At 37.3% G+C, this 13,914-nt stretch overlaps 1 protein-coding gene across 1 annotated transcript; it reads left to right on the top strand.

The window, feature by feature from the left end:
• Positions 1–4,814: 4,814 nt before the first annotated feature.
• On the top strand, positions 4,815–8,543 carry LOC130570779 (glutaredoxin domain-containing cysteine-rich protein 2). The gene is made up of 3 exons (XM_057361234.1): positions 4,815–5,117; positions 7,611–7,820; positions 8,369–8,543. The coding sequence occupies exons 1-3, from the start codon at positions 4,815–4,817 to the stop codon at positions 8,540–8,542; spliced, it is 687 nt and encodes a 228-aa protein (XP_057217217.1). The 3' UTR covers position 8,543.
• Positions 8,544–13,914: the final 5,371 nt, after the last annotated feature.

The raw sequence follows: 13,914 nt of genomic DNA, 5'->3' as shown, positions 1-13,914 counted from the left end.
CGAGTCACGATTCTGATCTCACGATGCGATTTATTCACAATTTATTCAAGATTTTCTCACGATTTATTTTTACAAAATGAGTTGAAACAAATTAGAAATGAACAACTTCCCTTGCATTATTTCTTAAATGCTTCACGTTTCTTTGTATAATAAAATAATGTTTTATTTCAAATAACAAAACTAAACTGCAATTTTATAACAAATTAATAATAGAAAAAGTCTCTTTAATATAAACAAACTAATACTGTCTGAGCTTTTCTTGGATTTTTTTGCACTTAAGAAATATCAGCATGTCCACGTTTAGATTTGCAGTGAAAATAGCGGCCCCTGCTGTTCAAAAAATGTATTGCGATTCAGTTCACACCTCAACCGATTTGAATCGTCACTCATTATAACCAATTTTCAACCGGCTCAAGGTGAATCATTACATCCCTACTGACAACAATATTCTGGTTTCTGTGTGAACATGACGACTGGTAACTGATAAATCTAGTAATTCTTTATACTAACTTGCATACAAATCAGCTGACATATTTCAGAAATCTCAAGAAAATATACAATTACTTTGGAAAAAAAATCTATATTCATTAAAATCACCTATTTTGTCGTGGCATTTTTATGAGAATTAATTTCGATAACTTGAACATGCAAGTAATGATGTGGAAAAATACTACTTGACATTCCAAAAACTAAACCAGAATGTAGTCACACATTTGATTCATGTTTAATTTCTCTCAAGCTGAAACCCTATCAACATATTAATGACGAATCTGTTGTTTTATTAAACACGAAGCTCTGGTAAGCACTGTTATCTTGTAACTTTTCACCAGTGAAGAATGACAGTGAGTCTTTGTTTACACATTCTGCTCTGCAGTCATGAATAATTTGTCCCGCTGTGACCAGAGCTGCGAGTCAAGAGTTTCGAAAGTGCATGTCGGACGGTCTAACGGTAAGTTAGTAAGTGCACTAATGTCAGCTTTATACAGTTCCCCTGAGATGTTTAATGCATCAACCTGCCACAGAGAACAAACATTATACTGTCAGTTTGATATCTGACAGCATTCTCACAGTCTGAGCTGTTCGTTTGTAGTCAAAGAACCTGCAAGAAAATTAGCATTTTCACGCTATACGTTCCCTCTGGAATTTACTATTGGTTTTTAGAATAGAAGATTTTGATTTCTGAGTAAAATAAGAGACAGTTGACAGTACAAAATGACAGCACATACAATCAATATGCAACTGTGTTTATGCATACAACTGCATCAGAAGCTTTTCAAATGCTTATCGGGCAAGAAAAAATAACTTGACGACATCACACTGTAATAAAAAATCCTGTAAAAAAATGAAATTTCCTGCAACTGGGGCACTAGAAATATTCAATAAAATAAAACGTTTTCCTATAAAATTGCATAGTTTTTTTTCTGCTTTTATTGTCAATTTTGCTGTCTCTTTCTATAATTTGACGGTTTTTGACTGTATTTCAAAAATTGAAAAAATCCTGACATTTTCTGGCAGCTGGGGTGCCCGAAATATACCATAAAATAACGTTTTTTCCTGTAAAATTACGTGTTTTCTCTTTTTCTAGAAAATTTGCAGTCTAGAGTCTTTGACAGTTTTTGACCGTATTTCAAAAATTATGTAATTTTTTTTACATTATATGTGAAAAATATGTAAAAAGAATAACAGTAAAATTCTGTAAAATTAAATTAAAATATTCGGTAAAAGGTTTTTTTTTGCAGTGCACCGTATCAAAGGCAGCAAAGCAAAATTAGAGACATTTAAAGCACTCAGAAAATGATCCCAGTGCAGATGCCCCACAGAAAAATGAATCCCACCATACAAGAGCTGAAAATAAGCATGCATGTCGATTAATAATCGTTTAGTACAGCCTAGTTGGAGATTTGACACTCTGAATGAGTCTTTAACTGAGAGCCACACAAAACAATTTCTCACGTGAATGATTTTATAGTAATGGCAGAAATGCATGCGGGGAGGAAAAAGTAAGTAGGCGAAGTAGCACAGCAGTCAGTTAGAATGCAATCACACTCCACTAATGGCATAATTGCAAGACTGATGTTTGAATGCATAAGGGTTAATGTCACTTATTTAGACTGTCTCACTAAACTGGCACCCAGCTGGCTGGGGTCTGATATAAAGGATTTGGTTAGGTCTTTCACGTGGTGAGAAATACAACAGATACAGATAGCTTTTAATTATTATGAATCTGAATATAATGTCTAAAAAAACTGAAGAGGTCTATACCTGGAGAGTACTATAGTATTTAGCATTACCATTCATCTCAATGGCAGTTGCTCGGCTTGTTTGTGACACCTGGGAGGTACACGGTGCTTGCTTCTGTTCTTGCAATTTCACGTTTTCAAGACCCCTCCCAAAAATAATTAAATGACTGAATGATCGATTGGGCATCTACTACAATATAATGAAAGATCTTTAAAGAAATAGTTAAATCTATAATGCTCTTTAAAGTAGTTTACAGGAAAATGAATTTTACTCCCAGATGTACAGTATGTGGCTAATGGCTCATTTCGATGCAGTTCAGTGCAGTACAGTACGGTGAGGTTAAGGATGACAAACCCTGATCTGGCTTGCGTCTTTAAAAAATGGCGCCTGTAGCACGGGCAAGGGAAGATTCTCTGTCAACCAATCAACGTTCTGCATTGAGTCTAGCTCCACCCTTTTGGTACCGGACTACTAGGTACCCCAAATGATGGGTCCCTAAAAGTGGTACGGTACGGTTTGGGACCATTTACAATATCTGACAATGGAAATACAGTAATTGCATATCGTACTGTACTGTACCAAACTGTTGGTGGAAATGAGCCATAAAAGTGATGTCCAAGGCATTTGTACAATATCACGAAAGGTCCCGTGGGTTAGATTAAACCATATGCGGGGTATTGTGGACAAAATGTCGTGATTCTGCCTCATCTTGTCATGTCTGTCTTGATCTTGTAGCAGAATCACGGCAGGATCCCTTGTTATGTGTGGAGAGAGTCATTTTGACCCTGTCGGCCTTCGATACTCTCTCCGGTCCTTGTCTGTGTTCCCGCCCTTTTGTATCTCTCGTTACTGGTTGTTTATTAGTTCATGCCCCACACCTGTTCCCCTTTGATTTGTCCCTTTATTTAATGCCCCTGTGTTCTCTGTCTTGTGTCGGTTCATTGTGCTGTGTCGTGTTGCTTGGGGTGAGTTCATGTCTTGTAAGTGTAGTCTAGTCTTTTGTAGTTATATGGTAAATGTTATTTTTTAGTCCTGTCTAGTTTAGTTAGTCCATGTTCCTGTTTATATCTAGGTTATTTTACCCCATTGTGGGTTTTTGTTTTGTCCATGTTTTATTAGTATTAAAGTCTTGTTAACCCCTTACCTCCTGTCTGCACTTGGGTCCTCTGTTCTTGTATCTCCGTGTCTCTCACCCCGAATCATGACACAAAATTGTTTGGAAAAAATGAAAACTACAGTGTCGGGGAATATTGGTTTTATTTGAATATCCAAAAAAATCCTGGGCCTTGACTCAGTAAACTTTGTGCATGTGTTGCGTGTAATTTGTCCTAAAACCAAGCATTAGTTTGCATTCCAAAAACAAAGCAACATGCGCACTAAATTTTTAATGCACCTTTAATAATATATTTGAAAGAAGCAGCAACATTTTTTTTCAAAGTTGGACATAACTTTTGGCCACTACTTTATATGACTTTCTTTCACAGATATTAAATAAAATCCTGTCTCTTCTTTGCTTTGTAATGTGATTGCTGTTTAATTATTAGTAATAAATAGTCATATTAAAAGTAAAACTTAATTATTATTACTTTCATTAGTAGTAGTAGTAGTAGTATGAAGCTCCTTAATGCAGTGGATCTCAAAATGTTTCGTTGTAAGGCCCTCACGTGCCTTTGCGACCCCCCCCCCAAAAAACTCATAATCCTTCATTTAGAATTTAAATTAAACCAAAAACAAACTTTTATGCTGGAAAATCAATACGTTTGGTTGGCGGTCTTATTTTTCTGATGTTTGATTGCATAAGTATATATTTCATTTAATGCCAAAGAATCTGTGGTCCCCCTGGATCCATCTTGAAACCCCCCAGGGGACCACGGCCCCCAGATTAAGAGCCACTACCTTAAAGTACGTCCATCCATCATAAAAGTAATTTATAAGACTCCAGTGGGTTAATGCAGTAAATCTCTTCTGTGGCTTATCAATTTCTTTGTGTAAGAAAAATACTTTTCAAACTATAAACATTGGTTCTGGTCATCCAGATAAAGAACTACAAGTTGATTTGGATAAAAGCACCTGCCAAATATATCAATGTAAATGCAAATGTAAAACAGGTCACCAAATTTAATTTAAAATGATGTTTGTGGCAAGTGTAAGTTGACAGATTTCTAAACCACTTCAGAATACGTATTGTATCAAACATATACAGTATACTGTGACAAATACAGTACAAACAAACATTAAGTTACAAATGTTTAAAAACAAAATGTTCAATTTCCTCCAATTCCCTATGGTGCATTTTATGAAGTATGAGAAGAAAGTCATTTTATAAAGTACAGTAGTAAACTTTCCTTATCAAATGGACATTGATATTCATCACAGGTGACACAAAGGCAGTCCACACACCTGCTTCTGTCCTTCAGCATCATTATTTGATGAAACCGTGAGGTCTCAGTTTCCATCTCTCCCGTTGTGCACACGATCTCCTCCTCAATTATTCATCAAGCCTACAGAAAGCAGCCGGACAGTCCCAAGCCTTCCTAAATACTATGTTCTTCCACCTTCAGCAGAAAAGGACCATGGAGGAGCTCCAGTCAAGCACCAGGATCGAGGGCAAACCCAGGAAGGTGCGGTTCAAGCTGGCCTCGTCGTACAGCGGCCGGGTGCTGAAGCATGTGTATGAGGATGGACAGGAGCTGGACAGTCCTGAAGAGCAGTACCCTAACAGCTTTATCAATGCTAAGATGGAGATGGGAAAGCTGTGTGGCATAGACGACATGCAGGACCCTCCTACAGGACTGATCGCTCAGAGGATAAATGTCTATCGAGGAGTCGGCGGATGTCCCCTGACCTGTGGCGATCTTCCAGAGGGGGATAACAAAGTAAGAACATCCAGCTGGAAACTGTGTTACATTTGATCAGTAGTACATTACTTTTATTAATTGCTCAAAAACCTCAAATTGTAACATGTATCTAAAACACATTTCCTGTGTGAACCACTTGTGTGATGTTGTCGGGGGAATGTTAATATCCAAATGATGGAAAGCATGGCATGAGTCTCCCAGGTTTACATTTAGGCAGCTTAAGGCCTATAAACAGAGTTTTTCCTTGTAAAGAAAATCTCTGTCCACATGAGAACGCAAAAACATCCCATAAAGCGCTGTTAAAAGCACGACATATGCGCGCAAGGCTGCATTCGATGAACACATCCGGGTACTTTCATGCGTTCTTGTGTTCTTGAGTATTGGAACCAGACTTTGACGGTTATTGATGACGTAGAGCGAGAACACAAGGACACAAGACCGCTGAAGAACGCATATTGAGAAACAGACAATTTTTTTCACAGCAATGGCGGTTCATGGAGCCTCTCAATACTCCTGGAAGTTACTAGCAACACATGGAGCTGCAGCAAAAGTCGTTTTATGATTAAAACAGTGAAAGAAATGAACAATTAAAAGGAAAAACATAACTTCCTGGAACTATCTGAAGCCCCATAAATCACGTGACACCTGAAAAATTTTAACTTTCGTTGTCACGACTCTCTCTCTCAATGGTTCTAATATAACCCTAACCATAAAGCTGTGCTGGCCAATCAAAAGCCTGAAAAAACGTTATGACAGTTCTCGGTAGGATAACAACTAAAGAGATGATATAGCAAGCATGGCGACGTCATGACCAAAATCTCCAACACAAGTTTCTGAAAATCTTCACCCTGGCAGGAGTTTTCAAAAAAGTTTGGTTTTAGTGACGTGACACTGCGTTTGCGTGTGGACGAATGGCCAAACCCCATAGAAAAAGCTGCGATTTTGAAAATACAGCTGTTTGTGTGGACAGGGCCTAAAACACAGTGGTTGGAGAGGGAGCTAAACTAGACACAGGAGAAAATCATAAGTAACCATGGAAACAAACAAAGTTATAATTAAAGTGATGATTTACTAAATGAGCGGGAAATGCGGGGAAAAGAAAGAACAGAAACAAAGATAACACAATTGAAATGAATTTAAAGTACTTAGAGCGTAAACCTGGTTTGTGTAAGATTAACAGGACTGGATAATCCCAAACATAACTTTATTTAAAAGTAAAATCACAGTCCAGATACCGTTGCCTTCAGTTGAGCTCCTGCAGATGGGTGTTTTGTGAAAACTGTTTTGCCTCTTAGTTTAGTTTGTTCGCTCTTTATTTAAATCTGGCCTTTAACGTGTAAAAGCATTGAAACATTTCATTCCAATCTTTTCCGCCCTCTTTGTCTCAGTCCACGGTCAGTGTTTTATTCTGAATTTTCGTTTTTGTGCCCAGCCGAAACTAATTCATACTGTAGTTTCCAGTTCTATTATTAGACCGGCTCTAAACATAGGCATGCAATTACATCCCACCGGCACAGTTGACATTCTCAGCTCTCCATTGTGAACTGTGTTGTATTTCTTACCTCGGATCTCACTGTAAGATCCATGAAACCCAGAATGAATTCATCCAGGCGAGGATTATATTGTATCAACAACCACGATCAGACAATGTGGACCTTTAAAAAGATTCAAAGCTTTGCTACTTTGGAGAGTTTTTCAAATGTCACCTGTGACGTTCTGCTTAAAGGGATACTTCACCCAAAAATGAAAATTCTGTCATTTACTCACCTTCCAGTTGTTCCAAATGTCTTTGTTCTGATGAACACAGAGAAAGATATTTGGAAGAATGCTTTTAAACAGACAGATTTTGACCCCCGTTGACTACCAAAGTAGGAAAAAATACAATGGTTGTCAAACGTGCCACAGAACTGTTTGCTACATGTTGTCCTACATTCTTCAAAATGTCTACTTTTATGTTCAACAGAATAAAAAAAAATGCTAAAGTAATATTTCCTACTATGGTAGTCAATGGTGGCCAAGAACTGTTTGGTTATAAGCATTTTTCCAAATATCTTTCTCTGTTCATCAGAACAAAGACATTTATACAGATTTGGAACAACTCGGAGGCGAGTAAATGATGACAGAATTTTCATTTTTGGGTGAAGTATCCCTTTAATGTCTAAACTAGATAGATAGAACACCATAGATTCTGCAAGTTTTGGGAAACAAAATACATTTTTTATCACATAGCTCATATTATTTACATTACATTACATTATATTACATTATTACAAATGTGACCTAGAAAGGGTTATTTATTTATGGACTGCAGGTGCAGTGTTCCCAAAAAAGTGTTATTTTCCTTAAACTATAAACAAAATGAAACTTTGCTATACAGTACACCATGATAAAATCTGAAAACAGTATAAATGATTAACATATTAATTGAATTTCAAAACCGTGGTAGTACTGTGATAGATGCCTGATCCACCATGGTTAGGGATATGTTCGTCTGTGTTTGTGGCTTTACAGGCACCAGTATTAGATTTTGGAAAGATCATTATCTACACCAGCAACCTTAAGATTGTTCGGGCTCCTCACAGAAAAAGAGAATCTGGGAGGAGTCCTCACCGCAGTCGGGACAGGAAAGAGAGTTCACCACGCCGCACATCCCGTAGCAAAGAGAGGAACAGGACAGCATGTTCTCACGCAGAGGAACCAGATGAAACGACGGCACAAAAGGTATCCGCAGTATGATGTTCTGTAAACTGCAAACAGTTCTTACTGCTCTTATGTTTTTTTTCCTTTTTTTTGTTATGTCTTATCATTGTACACAGCACGTTGAAGTTATTGAAAACAGTTTGTTGTCTTTGGTCAAAGTTTGCATTCAGAAGCAGTATGCAAATATTTCAAAAACACCAAACCTTTAAGTAGGCCTATTACATTTTTCAAAAACACTCAAATAATTTTTGCTTATTAATAAACAAATTGGCTTTACAGCTTTGTCAAATGATCAGGATTTTTTACAAAAAACTTCATAACTAATAACATGTTCACGAAGCAATGAGACGTTTGCAACACGAAACGCGATTTGTCATGAATAATGATGTTCGCCGTGCTCACCAATGAAAACAATGAGCCGTGTCATGAATGCTTGTACGCTACACTGTCATAACTCTTTCTGTCATTCTTGTCAATTTGTTTCCTCATTGTCGTAACGTAATATAGCTCTTTAGAAGTACTGCATGTAAGTTGTTGATCATTCTTGTATGTTTGGTTTGTTTGTTCAGAAGGAAGCAGGCTCCTGTGGACAGTGCGGCGGTTCTGGTTCTTCTCCGTGCTCTCTGTGTCACGGCAGTAAACTGTCCATGCTGGCTAACCGCTTCAATGAGTCAATCAGAGAACTGCGCTGCCCAGCGTGCAACCCCCATGGCCTCGAGCGATGCCAGTCCTGCGCACACTAACATCAACTCCACTGCCGAGCTGCAGATCAGACACTTTGAGCTGTGAAGGAAAGTGCATCCGAGATTAAATCTTACATTTACAGGCTTAAGGGGCTGCTGGGAAATACTGCAGTGAGAGTTCATACAGACGACGGTTTAACAGGTGATATTAAATCTGCAGGAAAATAGCCTCAAATTTACATGAGATATGGATACAGTATTTGATTTTTAAGGAATATGGAGCGCATACATTCAAATGCTCAAATATGGCACATCATAAATTTTATATGTTTGTCTATTTGTCTCTTAGACAAATTCAAATCCCCAGGAATTTGATTCATGTTTTAAGATTAGAATTAATACCAGAATCAACTCATCTCAATTCATAACCATTCATCCTCATTCATATGTTTTCTTACAATCTTTTTCATACCGGTGGTGGTGTTTGGTGTGGACATTCATGTTTGCTTTATTTAATAATCATACATTTTGTGTGATTCACCTCATACAGATTTATAGTAAATCCACCACCTCATAAAATAGTTGTTTTCCTGTGAGATCAGGTTGCCGGAATCGTCGATGAACATGCACAACCGAGATTTAGTGAATATCTCCTCACCAGATTGTTTTGTATCACTTAAGCCATTAAACATTGCTTTCAATTCAAATGAACATGTTATTTTCTGTAGTCTTTTTTCTTTGGTCTTCTGTAGTCTCTGGTAACCTCTCTTGCACTATTTTTAATAATACTTTATAACCTCTTTCCTCACAGGGGTTCAGTGACCATTGATGTATTCCATTCTTTATCTTAATTTAACCAGTCTTAAGATGTGCAATGAATTATAAATGTAAAAATGTATTGGATCTATTTGTAAATACCGAATACCTTTCAAAATGCGAGTAAAATTTGTCTTTGCCGACAAAACAGTCATGCATTTTCAATAAGATTTACCACAGTGAAAAACATGAAGGCAAATAACGTTCTTGTGACTTCAGAAGGCAGGCCCATTTTTAAATGGTTCACTATATAATAATGATCTAAGATATATGAAATATAACACTACTACACTGGTCATGGTTATAACATCTTATGTGATGAATGGTTTATTATAATGTTCAATGAGAAAATGTGAAGAACTATAAATTAAAGAAGGTTGCAGGGATGCCAGTTTACTGTAAAAGGTCTGACAAATATCCCAGAGTACACACAAAACTCTTTCTAAATTAAAAATGTGTCACCCTAGCCTGGAAATAAAAAGCTGTATTACCTCTTTCAACACACTGAGGTGGAAGGACACATATACAGTAGGTGCCTTTCGAGGTCCTAATATACAAAAGAGGAATAGCTAAACAAGACAAAGGACAAAATGCAACAAAATAATAATCTAAACAATAAAACCGGTGACAGTAGGAGGCTCATAAGCAACATGGAGTAAAACATACAAAAAAAGAAAAGACCTGGCAAAATAAAAGACACTATTAAACATTAAAACAAATTTTTAACAAGATTTCTTTAGTCCAGAGTGTCTGAGTGTCTTCTAGAACTGGATTCATATGAGATGCATTGCATCAAATTTACACTTAAAGTTTGATGTAGGACACTGAAGTTTCATATATAGGACATATAATTATATTTAAACAATCAATCTTTAAAGTTAAAAAGGAAGAAGGTAATAAATGGTCAGAAATTTAGTGAGGATGCACATCTGTAATTATTATGTAACAGGCAAGAATATTAGAAGAAATTCACCATGATAGTTTTCCACATCATCCATCGTTTCTGCATACTTGTCAATTTTGAACCCAAAATGTGTTTGCCTAAAATAAAATCATTTTATTTTGCAATTTACAAGGGCATCAGAAATCCATGAAATGTATGCATTACACAATACTGTATATAGCTTAGATATAAATATAGTCAGTGTTTTATTTTGCCCAAAACTCATTGAATTGAAAGTGTGGATTGTTGGAAATGGTCATTCTGTGGCTTAAGACATTCATATGATATTTTGCTACAGCGCTGAAGAGACACAAGAGATTTCAAGATTTTTCTTCATTTGTCATCACGTTTCAGAGCTTTGATCTCATGATTTTTCTTTTCATCAAATGTTTATTCTTCAGAAGCAAAATCCTCCTTTGACATTTAAAGTCTAGAGGTTATCAAACAAGCATCTTTCTCAGAACATGAATGGCAGTATTGTAGTTTACACCCTGCTGAGAAGACAACTGTATTTTGTGTTTTGGATGCTGTTGTCACCTGGCTTATGAAATCACACATGTCTCACAGTCATGACCATGCTGGTTGACCAGTACAAATACCAAGTTTTACACCATAGTTGTTCTCTTCCAGCTGGTCTAAGATACTGTTTCCAGAAGGCTTGAATCTTCAGACCTGTAACTTCTGCAAACAATAAAATCTCCAGAAAACTCACTTTCAGATTAAAAACAGACAATGTGTCAATGAAATGGTAGGTTTGTGTACAATAATGTTCAGCATCACCCCCACACAAGAAACAAGAGTGACATCGATAAATATAACCCTGTCAGAATTCTCTTCGTTTGTAGGTGGAACCAACCAAGCCAAACTTGAGTCAAGTTAAGGAGCATTGGAGTTTGTAAAAGTAAACAGTGGGGAGACGGTGAGAGCAAGTCTGCAACTAATGTTTTGACAGGTTTCTGCAGTCAGATTTGCGGGGTGTCCGGGATCTGATGCTATACTCCATTTTCAACGTAATTGTTTGGACTTGACAGAGCAGACATGGTCATATTTGCGTGGCTGTTGCTTTGTGGACCCTAAAGCACAAAAACTGAGGGCATGTGTGTGGCTCATTTCAAGAACTGCATAGCTGCAGATTAACCTCTCAGATTGGTTAATCATATAAATCGAATGAGTAGTAAAAGTGATATCTGTTTACCATCAAAATATTTCTTGGTTTGTCATGATTCTTCCCAAAAAATGTGTAAAGACAAATAAAGCAGGTATCTGGATATTTTCAGAAATAATGCCAAAAGACAGAGCAAGAGAAACAAATAAAACATTCGTTAAAATACATAAAGAATGTAGATCGCCGAGGTAAAGACAATCTGGATTTTAGTTAACTTTATGTAAAACATTTGAGTTCATGTTAAATCTTCAGTTTGGGACATTGTTGAGAACTCTTCTAAAACTCTAATGGAGACATTTGAGAGATTCCTGACTCTTTTTCTCAGGAGATACAGAAGGCTTACATTATTTTTTTATAACATTTACATACATAGCGTGGCACACAAAATCTGACATAAAACATAGAAAACATTGTGCCTATTTACAGCAAATTGTAACATTAAACACAACGGCTTAAACGATATAACAAGACACACCTGGGGAAGACTAATTAACAAGAAAAACAAAAAAAACTACAAACATGGCACAGTACAGGAAAACACAGGAGATCACTTACTGAATCATGACAGAGCCCCCCCTTAAGTCTTCCAGACGCTCCCAAAAACACCAAAGTCCAGTTGGGAGGCGGAGCAGGGGGAGGGATGGAGGGCCAGGCCCATGGAGAGTCAGAGGGCCCGGAGACCAGGGTGGAACTGGTCGTGGAGCAGCAGAGCACCAGGGCTGAGCCGGGACCAGTGCATGTAGGGTTGGGAGGCGCAGGCAGGACCATCTCGGCAGCGGCCATCTTGTGAGCTGGTTGTGGTGAGGTGGCCATCTTGGCAGCGGGCTCTGCTGAGGCGGCCAACTTGCGGAAAGGCCCCTGACTTATGTCCTCCTCAGCCTCACCCACAGTGAAGGCAGAACTCACCAGTGCATAGGCCAAAAACGGTTGTAGTGACTCTCAAGGACCATAACAGGTGAGATGATTCTTAATGGGTTGACTGAGTCCATAACAAAAAAAGTCTAATAATGCAAAATCATGGAATGAGCTACCTCCCAAGTCATTAATGTGGTCCTTGAGAGTGCGCTTGCACTGGATCATGTGGATAAGGGTGACTCATCTCAATCCTGACTCTGGTTTGACTGAGGGCCATGTTGAAGTGGTCCTATGGTCAGGATAGCAAAAAACTCTGGCATACATAGGAACCCCTGTCTCCCACCAACAGGCTATCAAACAGTCCTGTCATAGAACAAAGAAGGAAAGATTGTATTGAAGTTTGAAATTGAGTTTTGGTCACATATTTAATTCATTTAAAGGGTTTTGTACTGTTCCCCATTTACTTTACCTTCTTTAAAGCACTGACACAACACAGATGCATTAGGGAATGTTGTAGGCCTTAAAGTATTAAAAACTTCTTATACATTTTAAAATGTAGGCCTACTGTATGATACATTATTTAGGTGAATTTAAGTGTACCTTGATAAAAAAATGATAAAAAAAGCAGTGTTAAAAGATGTGATGTCACCTGTCAATGTATAGTTCAATGTATCTGTATCTTACTGTAGCTGTTTAATAGAAGGTTTCCTCAGTGGACAAAGGAGATAAATGTCCCAACACAGTGAAACTGAAAGTGTTCCGTAAATGTTCTGCACCACAGTCAAGAATGTAAAAAATGCAATGCAAAGAAATACATATTGTATGTAGTAGTAATAAAAGAATGGAATATAAAAAAATAGAGTGTAAGGGAAAGCCAGCAAATGTTATCTCTAAAATCAGATTTTACCTATATAGTAACCATTATTTGATATATATATATATTTATATTAGTATTTTTATTTTATTAAACATTATTAAAAATAACTAGCCATTGTAACACTGTAAGCACTGTGAGTTAGTTGCGTCACTTATATGTAAATTTGCTCGCCGCTGATTGGTTCACTTTCGGTGTGAGATCTCTAATCTAGATTATAACCTGCTCCGGAGCAGGTTAGCCATGCAACGTAAATTACCATGGCGATGAACACCGATTAAAACTGAGTTACTTTCATGGTACCTAAAACCCAGGGTTGGCGCAAACTAAAACTTACCTGGCTAGCCATCTAAACCGGCTTCATGGTACAGGCCCCGGAACTCTGACAGCAACTGACACTAGACAAAGGAAACACAAGGGCTTAAATACACAGGATAACAAGACACACCTGGGGAAGACTAATCAACAAGAAAAACTACAAAAGACTACAAACATGGCACAGGACAGGAAATAACTTAAAAGTCCACAAAACAAAGGGGAACACAGACTGAATCATGACACAAATGTAAAATGTGACCAATTTCATTATTGCTTATTCATAAAGTGATAATAGAAGGTAAAAGCAAGATGAAATCGCATATTTACACTATAAAACAGTTTACTTTCTCACAAATAGCATTTTACAGTTGAGACACCCATTCATAATGCTCTAGCTGCTAACCATTTATTGTAAATGTAAGAAATGACAGTTGTGCAATTTTTAAGTGACTGTTTCTACA

The sequence above is a fragment of the Triplophysa rosa genome, linkage group LG19, assembly GCF_024868665.1.
Source record: "Triplophysa rosa linkage group LG19, Trosa_1v2, whole genome shotgun sequence".
NCBI classification, from domain to species: domain Eukaryota; kingdom Metazoa; phylum Chordata; class Actinopteri; order Cypriniformes; family Nemacheilidae; genus Triplophysa; species Triplophysa rosa.
This window is presented reverse-complemented; position numbering and strand designations above follow the sequence as displayed.